A 21,142-nucleotide genomic window follows, 5' to 3' on the forward strand; every position below is an offset into this window, starting at 1 on the left:
GCACTCCCCGAAGTGAGAAGCAACCCCACCCACCAGAAGAAACGTCTCTTGCAACTCTACCACTCTCCGCTTCGAAAATGGAAACTCAAACTCCACTTCCATAATATAATCTCCCAAATTCTCCCCTCCCGCCAATTCTCGCCCCCTCCGCCCAATCCGTAATCCTTCCATTTCCCTGGAAAATCCTCTTCTCACCTCCACCTCCCGTACAAACCCTTGTTTTGCTTTCCACCCAGACCCCCCAAACCCTAACTCTTCATCTCCAAAAATCCAAAGACCATGCCGTCCCTCACTTCTCCAGGCAAAATCCTCCGCTTAGAGCTTGAGAACTTCAAGTCCTACAAGGGCCTCCAATCTATCGGTCCCTTCTCCGACTTCACCGCCATTATTGGACCGAATGGGGCCGGCAAGTCTAATCTCATGGATGCAATCAGCTTCGTTCTTGGAGTCCGAACGGGACAGCTCCGTGGGGCCCAACTCAAAGACCTAATTTACGCTTACGACGACCGCGAAAAAGAACAGCGTGGCCGACGCGCATTTGTGCGATTAGTTTACCAACTTGCTGGTGGCTCCGAGCTCTGTTTCACCCGTACCATCACCCCAGCCGGCATTAGCGAGTACCGTATCGACGGCAGCGTTGTTAACTGGGATGACTACAATGGGAAGTTAAGATCCCTTGGTATTCTTGTTAAGGCCCGGAATTTTCTTGTATTTCAGGTAATTTTGTTTTTTTTTTTTAAATTTCATTTTTATAACTTCAAATAGGATTTTTGTTGGAAGTTGACGCTAACTTATAAGATATAATAATGTAATTTTGTGAATAATTTGTGGTCTTAGGGTGACGTGGAGTCCATTGCTTCAAAAAACCCCAAAGAACTTACTGGGCTGCTCGAGCAGATTTCGGGTTCTGAAGAACTCAAGAGAGATTATGAGGATCTGGAAGAGCAAAAAGCTAGAGCCGAGGAAAAATCAGCGCTTATTTATCAGAGAAAGAGGACAATAGTGATGGAGAGAAAGCAAAAGAAAGAACAGAAGGAAGAAGCTGAGAAACACTTTCGCTTGCAAGATGAGCTGGTATAATTAACATTTTTTCTTTGTATAATTTACTTGTTTTTTTCTTTTTTGGACATTAAGATGGCTTGCCAACATTTCCGTGCAGAAATCTTTGAAGAAAGAACACTACTTGTGGCAATTGCTTAACATAGAGAAGGATATTGACAAGATTACTGAGGAACTCAACTCTGAAAAGAGGAATCGTGAAGATGTGATGCGTGAGCTAGAACATTTTGAAACTGAAGCAGCTAAAAAGAAGAAGGAGCAGGCCAAGTACCTTAAAGAGATAGCTCATTGTGAAAAGAAGATCTCTGAGAGAAGCATTAGGCTCGATAAAAGTGTGAGTTCTTCCAAGTCTTTTTCTTTTGAGTCAGTGCAGAATGTTACTGTTGGACTTAAATTTTTGATCTAGGTTGGAATGCAAGTTTGTCAATTAGTTTTGGTTAAGTCTTTGGCGACTATTTCTTTTGATGGCTAAGTTGGGGAAGGGGGGATTTGAACTAGAGACCTCCTTTTTGGGGTAAGATGTCGCTACCACTAGGCTATTTCCTAGTCCACAAATTCTGTGGTGACTAGGTTGCTTCTTTTTATGTGTAGGTAGGACTTCTTTCAGTTAATGATATATTGATCTCAGTTTTTGGGAGAATGTTTGTAGACTAAGCTTACAAGCTTGGGTTTTGCTAACGAGTGTCTTAAGGGTACTCTTTAAGGTTACTAAATTAGGTAATATCTTCTCCTAATGCATTGTAGTTTATCACTTAACTGTTAACTACTGTATTTACTTCAAAGTATTACTATAAAAAGTATTTTAACTAACCTTAAAGAGTGTCTTTAGGGCATTGGTTAGCAAAACCCAACAAGTTATTATGCACTGTGATTTTAGCATGAGCTGTTCATGAGGTGAAATGTAGCCCTTTCCGTTAGCCATCTCTCATATTGATTTGCCTCGCTGCCTGGGTGGACACTAAATGTAGGTTGTGCTAAAAAACTTAGCTGTCATCATAATGCTTAAAAGGGCACCCCCTGCTACGCCCTATTCTAAGACAAGATGTATCAACTTGGAAGATAATGGATCAACAGTTGTCATTTGGTAATCTTACTAAAATGACATGGCATTGGAACTATTGGTGTTTCTGGTGTAAGCTTATATTGAGAATTTGAGAATCAAGGTTGATTATGGTGCTCAAAGCTGTGTTAAGCTTCTTTTTTTATTGGCAGTATCATTAATTATGGGACATAAATTGGTCTATTGTAAATATAGTTTTAGATTGGTTTGGCTATTTATGCTAGGGGCAAAATACTTTGTGACTTATCTTTGGAATCTGATTCCCTGATGATTATCCCTTCAGATGAAGTGACTTAATTTTGGGGCAAGTATTTGAGGTGTGCTACACATACCAAAAGATGATGGTTTTTTTGGTTATTGGTTGTGTCAATCTCCAGATGTTGGCTTCAAATTGCAATCTTAACGGGACTCTTCATGTTGGAAATTGTTTTTTCATTTTTATCTGTTGTGTCTTTAATTTTTGGTTAATGGTTTATTATCTTATGTGATCATGGTATACTAGAAATTGTGTGTGTTATGCCTTCTGGATCCTTCAATATTCTAATTATGTACTGGGTTCTAACTTCTCAAATGACCTTTCCTTGCATGCTTTTTATACTTAGTCCCTCGTATGAAATATGTAATCTATTAGTGAGTTTTTTAGCATGGTTATTCACATATAAGAGTGGATATTTGACATTAGGATGGAAATTTCTGATGGATTCGACGTGAACATGTGCCACAAATTGCTCATATGGCATGATCTTTGTTGAAAATGCACTATATTTATTGTGTATACTTCTTTGTGCTTCTACATGTGTAATCTTTACTTATTGTGTTGCTAGTTTCTAACCGTTAATTATCTGTAAATTTAATGAGCTGAAGAGAGGCTTGTGGCTTGTTTTTTTTTTTTATATTATCCCTGAGTGCAGCAACCTGAGCTTTTGAAATTAAATGAAGAAATGTCACGCATTAATTCAAAAATCAAGAGTAGCCGAAAGGAGCTTGAAAGAAAAAAGGAAGAAAGGAGGAAACATACCAATGATATAAAAGAATTACAGAAAGGCATACAAGATCTGACTGCAAAACTGGAAGACTTGAACGAAAAAAGTCGAGATGGTACTGGGAAACTCCCTTTGCTTGACAGTCAACTTACTGAATATTTCCAAATGTAAGTTCTTTTTTGTTCCTTATGTGATGAAATTCTTCAGTTTCTTTCCTTGCATGGATTGTATTGCTGCTGAAATATCAGTTTTCTCTCCAATTCAACTTGACTCCTGGTCATATTCTATGATAGTGTTCCAGTTTCATTTGCCATCCACTTCTGCTGGAAAATCCTTAAAAGTGTTCTCTTTTCCTTCTTTTCCCTCATCTCATTAAAGAAAATTTGTTGGTGTAAGTTTTCTTTTTCGAAGATTAGAATCAGTAGCCTGAGTTAAGTGGAATTGAACAGTTTCTGAAACAATTTTAGCACGTACAAGAAACATGGTGTTAATTTTTTATTTCTTTTCTTTTTCCTTTTCTTTTGTGTGTCTGTGTGTGTAGAATGCTGACTTTTATGATAAATCCCCTTTCCCCGTCTGAAATATTACAAAAAAAGGGAGAGAAGACCAGCTCGTCAAATATGTTAGAAAAGCCATGTAATCAGGCTTTAAATATTGCATAAATGATCTTTGTTTAATGTAGAGAAAGCAGTTTATCTTTTTGATGTAATCAATCCCAAGTGTCAAAACTGAATTGACCTCATTTGCCATTTCCTATAGGTTTTTCATCTGGTAGCTACTCTGTTCATTATAATGACATATTGGCTTTATGGTTCCTAGCTCGGCTTTATTATCAACTAATAAAATTCTCTACTGGTGGGCATTGTTTGTGACACATTTTGGGAAAGACATTTTGTTCCTTATAGTCTTGAGAAAATAAGTTCAGATGGTTCTCAGATATGCAGTCTTTTGGATTGCCTGAGGTGAATTTGGAGTTGAAAATTGGATCAATGATATTAGCTGATCTGTTTTTTTTTTTTTTTTGTCTGTTGTTGATTGTGTTGTGCATTATTCTTGTCAGTTTGATAGATACAATCTGTGAGTAGGGATTGCTTATTACATTTGTATAGCTAATCAAAACACAATTTCTTCTCTGTTTCAGAGTGTCGCTTAAAGTTGCTGTTATTAGTCATGGTAATAATTTGTCTGGTTTTCTGCAGGTTGGAGTTGAATCTTTTCCTTTCTTCCATGATTTCAAATTTCCTCCAAACTCATTTAATTAGGATTCATTGTTCATTGGTTAACCTTTGTTTGAATTATTCAAATTTGTTTGTAAAAGGTGCTACAGTAGTCATCCTCTGCAATTTGTTTTCATTTGACCTAATTAAATGGTTGGTGATGTATATATCTCTGGGCATGTATCTTACTTGTTTTTGTCAGTGCATGTAACTAAACTTCATAAGTTAAAAATTGAATCTTTTCAAAGCTGAGAACTTTCTGTTTATTAACATCATCTTGGGGACTTTGGCATTTCAGTAAGGAGGATGCTGGGATGAAAACTGCAAAATTAAGAGATGAGAAGGAGGTTTTGGATAGGCAGCAACATGCTGATATTGAAGCTCAAAAAAATTTGGAAGAAAATCTTCAACAATTGAGTAATAGGGAGCATGAACTGGAAGCACAGGAGGACCAAATGCGAGCTAGACTGAAGAAGATTCTTGATACCTCTGCTAAACAGAAGGATGAGCTTGCAGATCTGAAAAAGGAGCTGCGAGAAATGCAAGATAGACACCAGAATGCCAGGTTATTCAAGTTGATGATTTAGTTTTTTGCTGCATTGCTCTCATTCCTATGTGTTTTGTGTAGTTCTAAGTTCTTGTTTATTTTCTGTACTTGCAATCTTGAAGATGTCCTGTGCTTATCTAAAATGTTTTTTCCTCCCACTTTGAATTTTGGCATGTAGATCCAAGCATGAGAATCTCAAGTCTAAAATTGGTGAAATAGAGAATCAGTTACGTGAACTGAAGGCCGATCGCTATGAAAACGAAAGGGATGCTAGGTTGTCTCAAGCTGTTGAGACTCTGAAACGTCTGTTTCAAGGCGTTCATGGTCGCATGACTGATCTTTGTAGGCCAACTCAGAAGAAGTACAACCTTGCTATCACTGTTGCAATGGGCAGATTTATGGATGCAGTTGTAGTCGAGGATGAAAATACTGGAAAGGAATGTATTAAGGTCTGCTACTTTGCTGTGTTCTCCAAGTAATCTTGTCATTTGTTAGATTTTGCTATTAACAACTTTTAATACTTGCATTTAAGTATTTACATCTTTATTAAAAACTGTTCAAAGATGGCTGAGTAGTAATAAATGTAAGTGCTTATATGTGCTGATAGTCAATCACCTGACTGACTTCTATTTCTTTGTTTTGGTAAAACGGGATGATGCCTTCATTTTTCCATCAATCTTTTGACAATGAAAAATCTATGTTACAATAGTAGGAAATAGGAAAATCTCCCCCTAGGCATCTGATTAAAAATTGAAAGAAGCACCATCTTTGTAGAGGAATGACTTCCGCATACAAGAATGTTTATTTCATCATTACTGTTGTTATTCATCATCTTGAGTCCTTGTTTACTGTCGGATATATTGGCTTTAATGCTGTATCCATGTTATTGGTAGTTTTGTGTGTCTGAGCGTGGTCTTGATTTATTTTGCCACTTCCTCCTTGTACCCTATTTTTAAGGAGTAGAAATGATAAGAAAAATGAAAAAAAAATACATGATAATTGAAATTTTCAATTGCTTTTGCACATTGATGATTCATGCATATGTAGAATTGGCTCCTTTATTGTTATCCTTTTGTATATTATATCTTTTGTATGATAATAAGAAGGCAGAGAAAATAGAAACAGTAGAATTGCTGGTTTTTATTATAGTCATATAACAGTGTGTTTGCAATTGCAAGATTTTTTTCTTTCAATATTTAATATTGTTCTTGTATAGATCTGTTCTATATTTTTTTCCCTTCAAATTCTAATTTGATTGTTGTTGGTTAACAATTATGTCTATGCAAAGTGGTGGTATGGGTATTAATCCTGGTTGGTTATTACAGTATTTGAAAGAGCAAAGGCTTCCTCCTCAGACTTTCATACCTCTTCAGTCAGTGCGTGTTAAGCCAGTTATTGAAAGGTTGCGCACGTTGGGTGGCACAGCGAAGCTTATCTTTGATGTGATCCAATATCCTTTACCAAAGCTTATAGTACTTTTTCTTTAGTTATAGGAGAAATATTTCATACATGCCATCCTACTTCACAATTTACAGAAGAGCTTCATATACATTTATCTTTATTGGAGTTACACACTCCATATTACTAGGGCTTTATCCACCTGCAGCCTGTACAAATCCACCAGGTTGTATGCTGGTATCTTATAAGTCCTTGTTTATGAATCATGTGTTGGTCCCACATTTTAATGATTGTAAATGCCTTTTCTTTTTTTTTTCAAAAATAAAATGGAATATATGATTGAATGTACTGCTTATGCCTTTCGTCAAACAATAATTCTTATCCCTTACACACTGGTTCTCTGGGCACTTCATGTATGGTTATGTAACATTTCGTTGTATCTGGCAAGCCACTGGTAGGGGCACACTTCAATCAGTCACTAACAGATTTGGTACCAGGTCCTGCTTCCATGTTTCCTTAGAATTTGATTTGATATTGATATCATCTGTCTTTTCAGTCCTGTTTCCTAAGTTTTCTGTGTTAGTATGTAAAAAAGGCATGTTCTTTTTGTTAGTGTCAATGTACTGGACGATAATGGATTTGGTTATGGTGTTGGAATATTAGGCCCCGATTCCCCATTTCCTTAGAATTTGATTTGATGTTGATATCGTCTGTCTTTTCAGTTTGTTTCCTATTTTTGCTCCATGTTAGTGTGTAAAAAAGGCATGTTCTTGGTTTTAGTGTCAATGTACTGGACATTAAGATGTCTTCTGTTGCATGGAACTGTGTGGGAGCCTGGGAGGTGTTAGGGTAAAATCTTGGAGTGTGTGAATCTGGGCTTCTGCTATGGTTGCCTATGAGTCTTAAGTTGGATTAAAAAAGTAAGAAATGTTTATCATCTAGTTTATGTGCATGATGGCAGGAAGGTGGTCTCATATTTAGGATGGTTGATGATACTCTGTGAGCTTTTTGGAACTATGATGGTGGCTGGAATTCCATTTCATTTGAGTGCATTTTTCTAGCTGCTTTAAGTTATTAGTATATTCTTTTAGTTGAATTAATATGAGGAAAGGTGTTCATATCCCATTGTGAGCTTGATATGCTCAAGAAAGAACATAGTGGTAAGCACATATTCTGAGAAACTGTTTGATTTTCTGTCTGTGTATTCTTGTGTAGAGACATGTAATGAGAGGATTCTGGTATTTGTTTGTTCCTCTTTCTCAATTGGATGCTGCCTTAGTCTTATTTTGTCATATATAAGAAAAACTATATCCATTAAAGAATGTGAAAGAAAAAAAAAAAAAAAAGGAAAGGAAGCAGCCATATGCCCATACACTTTGTGAACTTAACTTTCGTAAATTTGATCCTGCTTTGGAGAAGGCAGTTCTTTTTGCTGTTGGGAATGCTTTAGTTTGTGATGATCTTGAAGAAGCCAAGGTTCTTAGCTGGACCGGAGAGAGGTTTAAAGGTGAATATTATCCTTTTCATTTATTAGTTCTTGATACCTATGTGTAGAATTCGATGTTAATCTATAGATTCATGTTCTTGCATTAGTTGTAACTGTTGATGGAATATTACTCACAAAGTCTGGCACGATGACTGGTGGTACAAGTGGTGGAATGGAAGCAAGGTCAAACAAGTGGGATGATAAAAAAATTGAAGGTTGGTTTTATACATAATATTTTCAAGCCTTTTTATTATAATATTAACTGTTAGTGTTCTACAGGTCTGAAAAGAAAAAAGGAACAATTTGAATCCGAGTTGGAAGAGCTCGGATCAATTAGAGAAATGCAGCTAAAAGAGTCTGAAACTTCTGGGAGAATTAGTGGACTTGAAAAGAAAATTCAGTATGCTAACATTGAGAAGGTAGCTCGACCAACTTTTATATACAGCAACTCTCCTACCTTTTAATAGAATGCTTTTTTTTTGAAAAAGGGAAAAAAATCCTTTTGTAAAGGCCGTAGTTGAAGTTTTTTTCTTTTTTAATTTTCCATTCTTCTCTATTTAATGTTTAAAGGAAGAGATGAACTTTTCTTTGTCCATAATGGATAGGGCTGGCAGTTTATGTTGGCGAGTTGTAATTGTGTCATGTAATGGTAAGGATATAACAGGTAAAGGGGTTGATATGAACATGACATGATTAATTAATCATATCAAAAGTCCTTGATATGAACATGACATGTTTATTGCATGGATTACACAACATGTCACAGTTTACATGTTTACATGTGATGAATTTGTCTAGACATGACATCGTTAACTTATTTAGATACGATTAACCTATTTAAACACGAATATTAAGTTACTTTATGTTTAAATATTAATAATTCAATAAATGAGTTTAAAAGGGTTAGATATGTTGATTAATGTGAGTTGTTAATACAATAATTTGATGTGTATAAATATGTCATATAAGGGTTAGGTGTGTCAACCGGCATACGACAAATATTTTTGTGTCATAAATGGGTTGACAAGATTATGACACGAACACGATTATATAAAATCAAAACCTGTTTTAACTCCGTTGCATGTTCTTGGCGTGTTATCTGGTCGTATCTAAAATTGCCAAGTCTAATATTGGATGTTGTCATATACGGGTTAGATGTGTCAACTCACAAAATACACGAATATTTAAATGTCATAAACAGTATGACACGAACATGACTATACAAAACCAAAACTCTCTTAACTCTGTGTCACTGTTCATGTCCTGTTAGTTGGTTCTGTCCAGAATTGACAGGTCTAATAATGGATGTCATCATGGTTTGTTGATTCTGTTGATTACATGGGTAAATCTTTATTCTTGTTCTATTTTGAGAAAGTAATATATATAGTTTAAAGTAGATTGCTGAAAGCATTTGAATCTGATCCATAATAGATACTATAATGATTTTCTTGATTGTGTCGATACTTAGGTGAGTGTTTATTCATCTTTTATTTACCACTGATCTCCATGAGATACATAACATACAAATGTTTTGTTGCAGAAAAGCATTGAAGACAAGCTTAAAAACTTGAAGCAGGAGAAGCAGAATATTAAGAAAGAGATTGGGCTTATAACTCCTGAGTTTCGGAAGGTGATTTATGATGGCAATTACACTTTTACTCTATTTTGTTATGTTGCTTCTCTTATGGGTTTAATTGCTTGCAGTTAAAGGATTTGATTGATAAGAGGAGCACAGACATCAGGAAGCTGGAGAAGAGGATTAATGAAATAGTTGACCGACTCTTCAAAAATTTTAGCCAGTCTGTAGGTGTGGCAAACATCCGCGAGTACGAAGAAAATCAACTCAAGGCTGCCCAAAATATGGCAGAAGAGAGGCTTAGCTTGAGTAACCAACTTGCAAAGTTGAAGTACCAGTATGTTTTCTCTCTCTATATAATTTTCTCCATTATAAGTCTCCCCTGCTGTAATATATATGTTTATTTGCTGATTGAAACCTCCCTGGTGACCCACAATATATATTTATTTTTGGCGCCTTCTTTGTTGGGTATTCTAATTCTTAAGAGTTCTGGACCTTTGATACATTCTTCATTACGTAAAGGGTAGTGGAAGAGTTAGCATACCTATTTGATGTAAAGAGTTATATAGCAGGCTGAAGCCGCACTCAGCCCTGATAGATTTTCGGCCAAAAGAATAGGGTAATAGTTGCATTACACCATTGCCACAGAAATCCTGTTGCCAATGGTCCAATGTTCAAAACCACCTTGTTATGCAACCTTCAAATGAGCGTATCATCACCTGAAAATGCTCCCTGTAATGCCTTATAGAGTGAAAGGGGCCCTAAAATTATAAGTGGAAATAAGCTCTATTTAACTGCACCACCAATTATGCTGAATTAACTAGAAGTGAAAACCTAAAGAAAGGTAAATCTTTTTGGGGAAAGAAATCACAAGGTTGGCATTTAGTAAATAGTAGAATTTTTGCTAGGCCATTCTTTAAATTGGATGATGACATCTGCTTTTGGTGGGCATACTGCTGAATAATGCAGATGTCTGGTTTGCCTATGATTATTATGATAGCATCTTGATATGGCTTTGAGATGTTGATGAGGAAGGGATTAAGAATAAGAGTGGAGATTTGGCTCTTTTTCTGATGTACAAGTTTTCAACCCTTTCTTGTTTATAGCAAAACAAAGATTACAAAAGGAAAATGTTTACATCTCCAAACTGTAGATTGTCATTAAACCTTAAGTAATTTCATTTCAAAATCATACTGCATTGGCATAGCAACAGCTGCTTGACATGTATTCTTCTTTCTGGCATCCAGGTTGGAATATGAGCATAAGCGAGATGTAGAATCGCGAATTAAAAAGCTGGAATCTTCTCTCAGTTCCTTGGAAAATGATTTAAAACTGGTTCAGAAAAAAGAGGCTGAAGTAAAGGTGGCAACAGAAAAAGCTTCTGATGAAATTAATCGGTGGAAGGAAGAAGTGAAGGGTATGGTTTTGTCCCATACATTCTACGTGAAGTTCAATTTTTTGTTGAGTAAATTAATCCGTTCAATGTTTCTTTTGAGCAAATCAACTTGTATAGTTGCAATATCTTACACTTTATCCTTACATGTTAGTAAATTTATAGTTGGATCTAATATTTTACTTATGTAGATCTTGCTGTGTCATGTTTTCAAGTTCTTTAGTTTCTCTAGCTATATTACACAGTAGCATTGCAACTGTAAATACATATAGTAAATATTAGTTTCAGCCATGTAATGGCTGTAGATTGACATGCATGATGTACGTGAATAGATTATTCTACCCAACAATTGAGTTTTTACGGAAGCCAAAATAACAATAATTAAGAGTGGTGTTTGACTTCTTGAGACTTCCTAACTTGATGCTTTATAACAGTGTTTCTTACCACAAATTTCTAATATAATTTCAGAGAGGTTATTTGAATTGGAGGGTGAAATTGGTAACAGTCAACATGGTTTATGGTTGCTGACTCATAGCAATGAAAATAATTCTTATGATGGTTCTTTTCTCACTTGAAAATTCAAAAATATTTGAGGTTTCACAGCTACTTTTTGTTCAGTTATGCTGCTTGTCTCTCCATATCTGCAAACAACACTGCTCCCACTCAATGTGTACAATTTGATGTTTATTTTTCCCTATTTATATTTTGGTAGAGTGGAAATTAAAGTCAGAAGAGTGTGAGAAGGAAATTCAGGAATGGAAGAAGCAGGCTTCTGCAGCTACAACAAGCATATCCAAACTTAATCGCCAATTAAATTCTAAGGTCTGAAGATCTTTTTTCTTCTTACTGTCAGATTTTCGAATATTTGAAGACGTCTAATGTTGAATTAAATTGCCATATACATCTCTTTCCCTGATTTTACAGGAGACTCAGATTACTCAACTGGATGAACGAAAGCAGGAAATTACAGAAAAGTGTGACTTAGAGCGTATTGAGCTTCCTCTCATTTCAGACCCAATGGAAACTGAATCTTCAACAGGGAAAGAGTTTGATTTTAGTCAGTTAAATAGATCTCTTCTGCAGGATAGAAGACCTTCTGATCGAGAGAAACTTGAGGCAGAATTCAAACAAAAAATTGATGCGCTAGTGTCGGAAATTGAAAGAACTGCTCCCAATTTAAAAGCACTTGATCAATACAAGACTCTTCAAGAGAAGGAAAGAGATGTAACTGAAGAGTTTGAAGCAGCCAGAAAAGAGGAGAAGCGAGTAGCAGATGAATACAATTCAGTTAAGCAAAGGAGGTACTAAACTATTATTATGTTGCAGCAACTGCGAGCTAACATGGTAACCAAGAGAGATTAAAAAAATAAAGACAAAAGGTGTTTGAAATGATTAAACCTAGCAGACTGAATTTCTAGGTAGAAATAATGTATATGATGCTGGTTTCTTGATTGCAACTGGTTGGTTAGTTTATGGGAGCTGTATCAATTATGGGTAACAGTTGGATCTATTAATTGTTTTGAAAAGCTGTTCGGTATGCATAATCATTTAAATGCATCGGCAAATGAAAGGTTCCTTTTTTTTTTTTTTGTGGGGGGGTGGGGGTGGGTGGACTGGTTGTGGTTTTGGGTGCGGGAAATTACCAATTGTTGTCTGCTCATACTTTTTGAAACTTTGTTGCTTGACTCTTTTTTTAATGATTATGCAGATATGAGTTGTTCATGGAAGCTTTCAACCATATTTCTAGTAATATCGATAGGATTTACAAGCAGCTAACTAAAAGTGGTACACATCCATTGGGTGGGACAGCATATTTGAACTTAGAAAATGAGGATGATCCTTTTCTGCATGGCATCAAGTACACAGCTATGCCGCCAACAAAGCGCTTCCGTGATATGGAACAACTCTCTGGTGGAGAAAAAACTGTTGCAGCACTTGCACTACTCTTCTCAATCCACAGGTAGAGCTCTTTCCCCTATATTGTATGTAGATTGGATCTGTTGCAGGTGATGCAGTGTGTTTAGTTTAATATTTTTGTACCATTTTGTATGTTTGTGATGCGTCTTTTCATTCAGTTTGACCTGTTATTTTCCTATCACTAGGGTCCTAAACTTTGCCCCCATTCTCTCTCTCTATTTTTTAAATTTGATTTGTTTGAGTTTTTCCCTTTTCAAGTTGTTTCTCCTATTTGCTTCTGTGAGGACTGAGGACATTCTTTAAACATTGTTATAAAGATAAAGATGATCTGATGGATTAAGTTACACAGGAAAATGGGCTAGTTATACGTGGATCATAGAGGTTGCCCTTGTGATCTTGTTTAATTTGGACTAATGTTGTTATCTTACGAACATGGGTGGTTCAGCTACAAGCCTTCGCCCTTCTTCATATTGGATGAAGTGGATGCTGCATTGGATAATCTAAATGTTGCCAAGGTAGCTGGATTCATCCGTTCAAAATCATGTGATGGAGCAAGGGCTAGTCAGGACAGTGATGGGGGCAGCGGTTTCCAAAGTATTGTGATATCACTTAAAGATAGCTTTTATGATAAGGCTGAGGCTCTGGTTGGGGTTTATCGAGATTCAGAGAGGAGGTAAGTTGTTGATAGACACCTTGTGATTGACCTGAAGCCAGTGAAATGGCAACAAGTCCAGTTTAAGTATGCCAACATAAAATATCCTTTCTCATTTTACAGCTGCTCGAGAACTTTGACGTTTGACTTGACCAAATACCGGGAGTCATGAAGGCAAAGGCAGGTTGTAGCTTGTTAATTATTCTTTCTGTAAATAAATTTAGTTACAACAATCTTGAAATTATGTGTATATGCTATAATTTTCGTAGCAATTAGTGTTTATTTTGTAGGACGTAGGAATGTGCAAATGAATGCCAAATGCTAAGTAATCTGAAGGCTTTTGTATCTGAACAAAAATGTTGTGGCAGTCCTGACTTCTGAGTTGGGTTCTCTCTCTCACACGCTCACACACACATACACATAGGGAGGCAAGTGGAGGCAGCTGCCCGCCTGCCCCGACTTAAATCCCTAAAAATCCTTTTGGGTAATATTCTTGCCTTCCCAATGAACCAAGACATATGAATCCAGGTCGGTGACCTTTTATCAATCGGGTGAATTCTACTTAAAACAGTTTCTAACCTTTGGTTTTTTGTTTTTTTATTTCGGTTAATTTTTAATTTTTATGAATTGTTATCCCGTCTATATTGGGCAGGCAAGACAAACAAACTATTTGTTTGTAACTATATCTAAATTTGAAGGCAGGCAACCAACGGTTGGAATTGGAAAGCTCATCTTAGATTTGAGTCATTACTCAAAACCAGCTTTTTTCTAAGAAAAATTACTATTACGTGCGTTTACCTCTCTTTATTTGGCTCTCCTCGATCGCTCTCCCTCTCTTTGGGTCTCTCCATTGAATCCCCTATAGCTCAGGGGTTCAGTTCCTGGCTGGCCCCTCTCCCTATGGTGAAGAGAAGAGCAAAGATGAAGAAAGGCAAAGAAAGTGGTAAGATTCAGGATCATAACATGGCTAATGAAATCGATGGCGAGGCTCAATTAGATGCTAATGAGAAAGTCAATGGACAATTAGCCACCAATGAGGAAAAGTTAGAACCTCCTTCGGGCGAAGAAGATGAAAAGAAACTAGCTGCGGTAATGGAAATGAAGCGCAGAAAGAAGAAGGCCTTGATAGAATTTAGGTGCAGAATCGAAGACGCCATTCTTGGGAATTCTCTCCTGGAGAAACCTAAACACAATACTCTTAGCCCAAGAGAAAGGGCAGAGGCAATAGAACAACTGAAAGAGATAACACTGTGGGGTGTACCTATGATGCCAAGCAAACGCCATGGAGGGACCGATGTTGTGTTCCTGAAGTTCTTGAAAGCAAAAGATTACAAGGTTCATGAGGCCTTTGAGATGCTTCGAAAGACGTTGAAATGGCGCCAGGAATTCAAGGCTGACGAAATCCTCCAAGAAAACTTTGGTCCTGATTTAGAAAAGGCGGCCTACCTGAATAGCAGAGACAGGGAAGGTCACCCTCTGTATTACAACATATACGGTGCTTTGAGGAACACGCAAATGCACGACAAAATACTTGGTTCAGAAGAGGATTGCGAAAAGTTTTTAAGATGGAGGGTTCAATACATGGAGAAGGGTATCAAGGAACTCAGGTTTGAAGCCGGTGGAGCTGACTCTATAGTTCAGATCATAGACTTGAAGAACTCACCAGGGCCTGCCACCAAGGAACTGCGTTCGCTTTCCCGAAAAGCTTGGATGTTGTTTCAAGACCATTATCCCGAGCTCATCCATCGAAGTGTAAGACCAAAATATAGCCAGCCAGTCAGTCAGTCAGCTGGATCATGCTATTTGGATTAACTGATTGCTTATTGCTACTATATATATATATATATATATATATATTAATCTCAATTGAAAATTGCAGATAATCATAAATGTCCCCCTGTGGTACTATGTATCCCATGTTCTTTCTTCTCGGCTGAAAACTCAAAGAAGGAATAGCAAGATTGTTTTTGCCAGACCAGGGAGAGTCTCGGAGACTCTTCTCAAGTGAGAAATGCTTTTTTTTTTACTGAGGTTAATGGTTTTTTACTTATATCATCACAATTGCTTATTTCTAATTTTATCCAAGTACTTCCTTTGGAAACAAGATTTGTATCTCCAGAAAACCTTCCAGTTGAATACGGAGGTCTCAAAAGAGAGAACGACAATGAGTTTTCCCCAGAGGACAAGGTTTTAGAGCGCAACGTCAGAGCCAGTATATCTGAGCGCATCCAAATTCCAGCCCCTGAGGTGTATACAAACATATATATACTGTATAACCCTACAATGTACGAAAACTAATCTTGTGGTCTGCTTTGGATTAATCTTTGGTGTCATGTATGTAATCAGGCTGGGGTGACAATACTCTGGGATTTAACGGTGGTAGGATGGGATGTATCTTACAAGGAGGAGTTCGTCCCAGACGATGAAGGCTCGTACAAGGTGTTGCTCCAAATACACAAGGAAAAAAAAGGGGGAGAGAGTGTTAGAAATTCATTTTATATCAGAGAACCAGGGAAGATTGTTATAACTATCGACAATTTCATGCTCAAGAGGAAGAAGGTTCTCTATAGATACAAAACCAAGCCCACGGTTCCCATGTACGTCTTCTTAAAGAAATAGGAGAGTTGGCAGATTTTTTTCATCATTTCACCCTCTGTCCACACACTCAAATTCGCACCTGTGCGTTAGAAATTAAACACCATCTATTTGGTGAGCTGTAGTACTAATATTCTTCTGATGCTGCTTAATTAATAGCTATATCTCGTGCTATATTAAGACTTGTACAAGGACTTGATGACAGAAGCACATATTGCTTTCATTTTGTAGTGCACTATTTTAAAATTAATATGGTTCAAATTAAATAATTTTTACCCACCAAATAATTCATGATGTCTTACTTATACAATAAACATATTAAATATTTCAAAAAAAATGAAGATTTGACTCTGTTACAGAAATGTATTCCTATATCTTTACTAATCAATAATCAGTTAAGAACACGTAACATTGTGCTTTTCAAGCACTAGTAACATATTTTTGGTAATTCTCCCGAGCTCAAGTTTAGCAATTGGATCTCGCAACGGTTTATGTAGCTGCTTCTTGGTTTATCATTTGACGGCAATAGAGGCATGGTAGTTCGCGTGGCCTAATGGATAAGGCGCTCGCCTCCGGAGCGGGAGATTGTGGGTTCGAGTCCCACCGTGAACGGACTGGATTTAGTGTCAAGAAAAATTTTGCCGACTCCGTTTTAGCCCATCAAAAGTAGGCAGTTTGCAGTTGGGATTGTTCTGCTTTAGTTATGAGTTATGACCCATTAATTAATTAAATATACCTGGCGGTGGCCAGGTGGGAAGACGCCTAACATTTTATGGCCCAGTTGTCCCACCCAAGAAGCAACAACAACAATGGTACGCCTTAGGTTCATGGCGTCTTAGCTAGCTCCTGCGGCATATCACGTTGGGACTTTTGAAGGCCGTAGCCTTTGGCTTTGGTTGTGGAGACTTGAGGGACAAGAAAAAAACAGTGGTCCGACTTGGATATCACCTGCCTGTTCCCGGCTTGAGTTACGGCTGGTGGAACCTCAAACTCAGACTCCTTTTGAGAGATTCTGAGGTATGGAATTAATAGACTGATCCTTTTTTTAGTACTTTTGGATCATTCACTTTCTCTTAGGCTCTTTGTGCTACTCTTCTGAAGCTTTGAGCCACCTGCCCTACCTGATTTTATGATGTGTAAGCTATTAGGGTTAAGTCACCATGCAAACTGAAGCATGGCGAAACAATCCCCACCTCCGTGTCACCCTTTCGCTTCCACTTCTCTTCTATAAAATACCAGCTTCCTCTACTCGCCTCTTCACTCCAACCAAATAAGCAGCCCTTGTCCACACTATAGATATGCCTAACCCCTCTCTGCTCTCTCGTTCTCTTACTCTTCTTTTGCTCTTCCATGGCTGCCTAGCCCGCTCCTCGCAGTCTTGGCAGTTCCAAAGTGAGTGCCAAATCAATAGGCTTGACACCATTGAACCCGTCACACGAATCAAGTCCGAAGCCGGAGTGACTGAGTGGTGGAACCCCAAGAACAAACAGCTCAAGTGCGCTGGAATGGCAGTGATGAGGCACATTGTTGAACCTGATGGACTTGTTCTGCCATCCGTCACAAATGCTCCTCAGCTTCTATATGCTGTCCAAGATAAATATAAAGCATATAGTATGGGTAAATTTTTTTAATTAGCTTACTTTTTCAAATGCAATGAATTAATGTAAGTTTGACCTGACGATTTTGTTTGCGATGCTTTAATTTGTTCAGGTAGCGGTATTCAAGGCACCGTAATGCCTGGATGTCCCGAAACATTCCAGGATTCACAACAATCTCAACATGGACAAAGCCTAAGTTTCCAAGACCAGCACCAGAAGATCCGCCGCTTCCGTGAGGGCGATGTCTTAGCATTGGCAGCGGGAGTAGTTCACTGGAGCTATAACGGTGTCAATCAGTCTGTTATTACTGTCAACCTTTTTGACACCGGCAACAGCGCTAATCAGCTTGACATGAACCCTAGAGTAACTATATATGTTTACTTATTCTTGCAGCAAATCATCAATCTCCAAAGTAAATTTTTCTTAACTCTTTCTTCTTGTTGGGTTTCTTCCGTATGTTACAGATTCCATCTTGCTGGTAAACCAGAAGAGGATCAGAAGAAACTAAGGCAGCTACAACAGCAGCAGCAGCAGCAGGGAAGCAGTAGCGAGGAGGAAGAAGAAGATGAAGACAACCGCAAAAGTTGCCACCACCAGCAGCAGAGCTCATACCGCAAAAGTCTGAGTTTCTTGCTCAAGCTTTCAACGTCGACATGAAAACCATAGAGAAGCTACAAGACGACCAAGGAAAGAGAGGGACCATCGTCAAGGTCAAGAGCAGACTCCAAGTTATAAAACCACCAAGGATGGAGCAAGAAGAGCATGAAGAGCGTCAGCAGGAAAGAGAACAGCAGCAAGGAGGAAGAGGATCATCTCAACGTGATAATGGCCTAGACGAAACTTTCTACACCATGAGAATCAAAGAGAACATTGCCGACCCTGAACATGCCCATATTTTCAATCCTCAGGCTGGTCGTATTAGTACTCTCAATAGCTTTAACCTCCCCATCCTCAGGTACCATGGCCTCAGCGCTGAGAGGGATGCTCTCTACAACGTAAGTAGTACAACTAAATTTTGTGATTTTCATATAGGAAAATTTATTCTAATCACGAGTTTACATTTGATGAAATAGTGAATTATATTACTCTATAAATTATTCTAATCAAATTTCAAATAATTTTTAATTTTTCTTCTTTTGAGGTGAAAATTTGGGTGCAGAAAGCTGGTTTGATTCCACAATGGTCCATGAATGCCCACAGAATATTCTACATGCTAAGGGGACACGCCAGGGTCCAGGTAGTGAACCAAAACGGTGATGCCGTGTTCGACGACTACCTCGAGAAGGGACAGCTTCTGACGGTGCCGCAGAACTTTGCCTTCAAGAAACCGGCCGGAAGTGAAGGAGCCGAATGGGTTTGCTTCTACACCAATGACAATGCTATGAACACCCTTCTGGCTGGCCGATTGTCTGCCATGCGGGCAATACCTGAGGAGGTGGTTGCCGTTTCCTATCAGATATCAAGAAAGGAGGCCAAGAGGGTCAAATATAGCAACCAAAACAACTATTTCTTCACTTCTTCGAGGTCCGAGAGGAGGGCCGAGGCTTAAAGCCAATGCAATGAAAGTCATGAGTAATGGTGTAGGTAATATCCTAATAAAAGAGTTGAGCTTGACCCATGTATTCCCCTTTTTTTGGGTTTCTTTGTGAGGTTGGTACGTAGGTGAGATTAGGTTAGAGGATGCATAAAAGGCCTCCGAATAAGATGGCCTGTTATGTGAGCGGCTGCAAATTTACTGCTTCAATATGTAGCTTGTATTTCTATCTGCTTTTTATGAGCAGTGTAATGTTATGTTTACTTTTCTTTTTCTCCTTTGTTTTCTTTCTACTCTTGGCTTATACGCAATAATGTTGTACTATAAAACTGTAAATGTTGAGACACTTTTGTGTTTGGCAAGATAAGAAGAAATCAAAAGAGTCCCCATCTCTGCATCACGTTCACATGTACTACAACGTGGAGGCACCTTCCTTTCCTTCAAATTTTTTCTGACTCCACAAACACAAGGATACCCCTTTTCGTCGACTCTAAACAGCTATACTCTAGACCAGGTTTGGATTGTTAAAGTGAAGTTATTCAAATTAAACAAGGGTAAACATGTCCATATCCTTTTAAATAATCCATCTCGAGAACAACAGTTTCTCAACTCGAAGCAAGTGTTAAGTAGCAGGTTAGCAGCACGTTCCGGACAGCGAATCGAGACAAATATCTCGACTACTCGGATCCCAAACACAAATGGAAGTAGTCTGGTCCCTCAAACAAGCTAAGAAGATGGCTACTTCTCTTCTACTGAGTCCACTCATTCTCCTTCTCCTCGTCACTTGCCTTGCACCCACTGCGTCGGCGGCTACGACCACAACAACTATTAAACGACAGCCTGGGTTTCTCTACACTAGAACCAGAGGAAGATGCACTCCTCAGTAAGCTCTCTTTCTCTAAAAGCACTTCAAACATACACTGTATCCTTATTTATTAGCTAATTATCCCAACTACCCAGAAACCTATTCCTTGTAAAAACGTGTTTTTCCCACACTGAGACTCGGTGAGTCATGACACCGAGTTGACCGTGTTGACTCGGGCGACTGTGTGTAAATGGTGTGTGCGTCCGCAGGTTCTGGAGCAGCAGGAGAGAGGCGTGGCCAAGGATGGTCCCACAGACATCGACGGTATTGAACGTGTTCGGGTCGAGAGCGTTTGAACGGTACAGATCTGAGATGACATTGCTGGAATCAACGGGTGTGAATGAAGGTGGGAACGTGTACGATAAGTTGCTGACGCAGGCGAGTGCTGCCTTGCTCAACTCGTATGCCAGGAAAGGGTTTCCATACTCGGCGTGGGAAGTGAAGACTCTGATGATTCAAGGGTTGGTCTCGGAAGATGCTGCAGCTCGCCTGACCGAACGCTTTTCCATTGCAAATGATGCGTGTAATTAGTAGACTGTGTGGTCATAGAAAAAAGCGTAGGGTAGGGGAAACTTAGTTTTGCACCAACTTGTGCTTTTGTCTTTTCAGAGTAATCTGTCGAGGATAAGTTTACTACTATATTGACATAGATTTTGCACACCGTTTTATTTTGTGGACAATCTAATATCCGCATGGGATGTTTCTTGAAGGTGAGATCAGGATTTCTAGTGTATGCGATTATTAGCCTTTGGAAGGTGTGTTTGAAAATGCCAACTTCAATGGACTATCATAGCCTATTGGGTGTTGCATTTGCCATGCCAAGAATAGTTTTTAATCTTAATTCAAATTCTTTTAAACACAACAACAATACCAAACTCAAAAAGATGGTCAAATAAAATGATCGAGGAAGAGCCAAATGGGTTTTGTTTCTCTTGACAACGGGAGAATGGATAAACAAATAGACATGTTTAGAATTTGGGAAGGCAAAAGAGGAAAAACACCAAATGGCACCCCATCCATACGAAGAAGATTGGCCAGCTGAGCTCAGAGAGATTCCTTCCACTCTTCAATGGCTTTTTCTTTCTTTTACAATAGTGCCTGATTGCTGAAATGTCTTATATCCTTCTTTTCATTCAAAGTAAACAAGCATCAAAATGTTTCTAATATTCCATGTCATATATTTCATATGCAAATTATAGGTAAAATAAAACCTACTTTTATTACTGCTTAAAGATAAATATAAATATAAGAGGAATGATTTG

At 38.1% G+C, this 21,142-nt stretch overlaps 4 protein-coding genes and 1 non-coding gene across 5 annotated transcripts; all 5 read left to right on the forward strand.

Moving 5' to 3' along the window:
• The first annotated feature begins 3 nt into the window (after nt 1-3).
• TTN8 (Structural maintenance of chromosomes (SMC) family protein) lies at nt 4-13,645 on the forward strand. Its single transcript, XM_088803025.1, has 18 exons — nt 4-717; nt 838-1,074; nt 1,160-1,393; nt 3,031-3,269; nt 4,618-4,884; nt 5,045-5,315; nt 6,192-6,315; nt 7,661-7,771; nt 7,858-7,965; nt 8,030-8,169; nt 9,291-9,380; nt 9,455-9,663; nt 10,574-10,743; nt 11,432-11,541; nt 11,644-12,020; nt 12,428-12,679; nt 13,082-13,309; nt 13,412-13,645. The coding sequence occupies exons 1-18, from the start codon at nt 280-282 to the stop codon at nt 13,458-13,460; spliced, it is 3,654 nt and encodes a 1,217-aa protein (XP_088659151.1). The 5' UTR covers nt 4-279; the 3' UTR covers nt 13,461-13,645.
• Nucleotides 13,646-13,690: 45 nt separating this feature from the next.
• Nucleotides 13,691-16,067, forward strand: LOC18613139 (patellin-4-like). The gene is made up of 5 exons (XM_007050232.3): nt 13,691-13,816; nt 13,941-15,040; nt 15,168-15,292; nt 15,394-15,535; nt 15,635-16,067. The coding sequence occupies exons 2-5, from the start codon at nt 14,189-14,191 to the stop codon at nt 15,905-15,907; spliced, it is 1,392 nt and encodes a 463-aa protein (XP_007050294.3). The 5' UTR covers nt 13,691-13,816; nt 13,941-14,188; the 3' UTR covers nt 15,908-16,067.
• A 355-nt stretch (nt 16,068-16,422) lies between these two features.
• Nucleotides 16,423-16,495, forward strand: TRNAR-CCG (transfer RNA arginine (anticodon CCG)). Its single transcript has one exon. It is a non-coding gene; the product is annotated as a tRNA-Arg (tRNA).
• Nucleotides 16,496-18,220: 1,725 nt separating this feature from the next.
• LOC18613140 (legumin A-like) lies at nt 18,221-19,137 on the forward strand. The gene is made up of 2 exons (XM_018117968.2): nt 18,221-18,476; nt 18,641-19,137. Exons 1-2 carry the CDS (start codon nt 18,228-18,230, stop codon nt 19,028-19,030), a joined length of 639 nt encoding a protein of 212 aa, XP_017973457.2. The 5' UTR covers nt 18,221-18,227; the 3' UTR covers nt 19,031-19,137.
• A 337-nt stretch (nt 19,138-19,474) lies between these two features.
• On the forward strand, nt 19,475-20,689 carry LOC18613141 (pollen Ole e I family allergen protein). The gene is made up of 2 exons (XM_007050235.3): nt 19,475-19,898; nt 20,090-20,689. Exons 1-2 carry the CDS (start codon nt 19,714-19,716, stop codon nt 20,409-20,411), a joined length of 507 nt encoding a protein of 168 aa, XP_007050297.3. The 5' UTR covers nt 19,475-19,713; the 3' UTR covers nt 20,412-20,689.
• The last annotated feature ends 453 nt before the right edge of the window (nt 20,690-21,142 follow it).

Source organism: Theobroma cacao, chromosome 1, assembly GCF_053813885.1.
Source record: "Theobroma cacao isolate CCN51 chromosome 1, ASM5381388v1, whole genome shotgun sequence".
In the NCBI taxonomy this organism is placed as follows: domain Eukaryota; kingdom Viridiplantae; phylum Streptophyta; class Magnoliopsida; order Malvales; family Malvaceae; genus Theobroma; species Theobroma cacao.

Bases quoted from the DNA above. Each gene is read 5' to 3' on its own strand.
- LOC18613139 (XM_007050232.3), top strand. From the start codon at position 14,189: ATGGTGAAGAGAAGAGCAAAGATGAAGAAAGGCAAAGAAAGTGGTAAG. The intron at 15,041-15,167 runs GTAAGACCAAAA...TGAAAATTGCAG, and splicing joins CCGAGCTCATCCATCGAAGT to ATAATCATAAATGTCCCCCT. The intron at 15,536-15,634 runs GTGTATACAAAC...GTATGTAATCAG, and splicing joins TCCAAATTCCAGCCCCTGAG to GCTGGGGTGACAATACTCTG.
- LOC18613140 (XM_018117968.2), top strand. From the start codon at position 18,228: ATGGAGCAAGAAGAGCATGAAGAGCGTCAGCAGGAAAGAGAACAGCAG. The intron at 18,477-18,640 runs GTAAGTAGTACA...ATTTGGGTGCAG, and splicing joins AGAGGGATGCTCTCTACAAC to AAAGCTGGTTTGATTCCACA.
- LOC18613141 (XM_007050235.3), top strand. From the start codon at position 19,714: ATGGAAGTAGTCTGGTCCCTCAAACAAGCTAAGAAGATGGCTACTTCT. The intron at 19,899-20,089 runs GTAAGCTCTCTT...GTGCGTCCGCAG, and splicing joins AGAGGAAGATGCACTCCTCA to GTTCTGGAGCAGCAGGAGAG.
- TTN8 (XM_088803025.1), top strand. From the start codon at position 280: ATGCCGTCCCTCACTTCTCCAGGCAAAATCCTCCGCTTAGAGCTTGAG. The intron at 9,664-10,573 runs GTATGTTTTCTC...TCTGGCATCCAG, and splicing joins CTTGCAAAGTTGAAGTACCA to GTTGGAATATGAGCATAAGC. The intron at 13,310-13,411 runs GTAAGTTGTTGA...CTCATTTTACAG, and splicing joins TATCGAGATTCAGAGAGGAG to CTGCTCGAGAACTTTGACGT.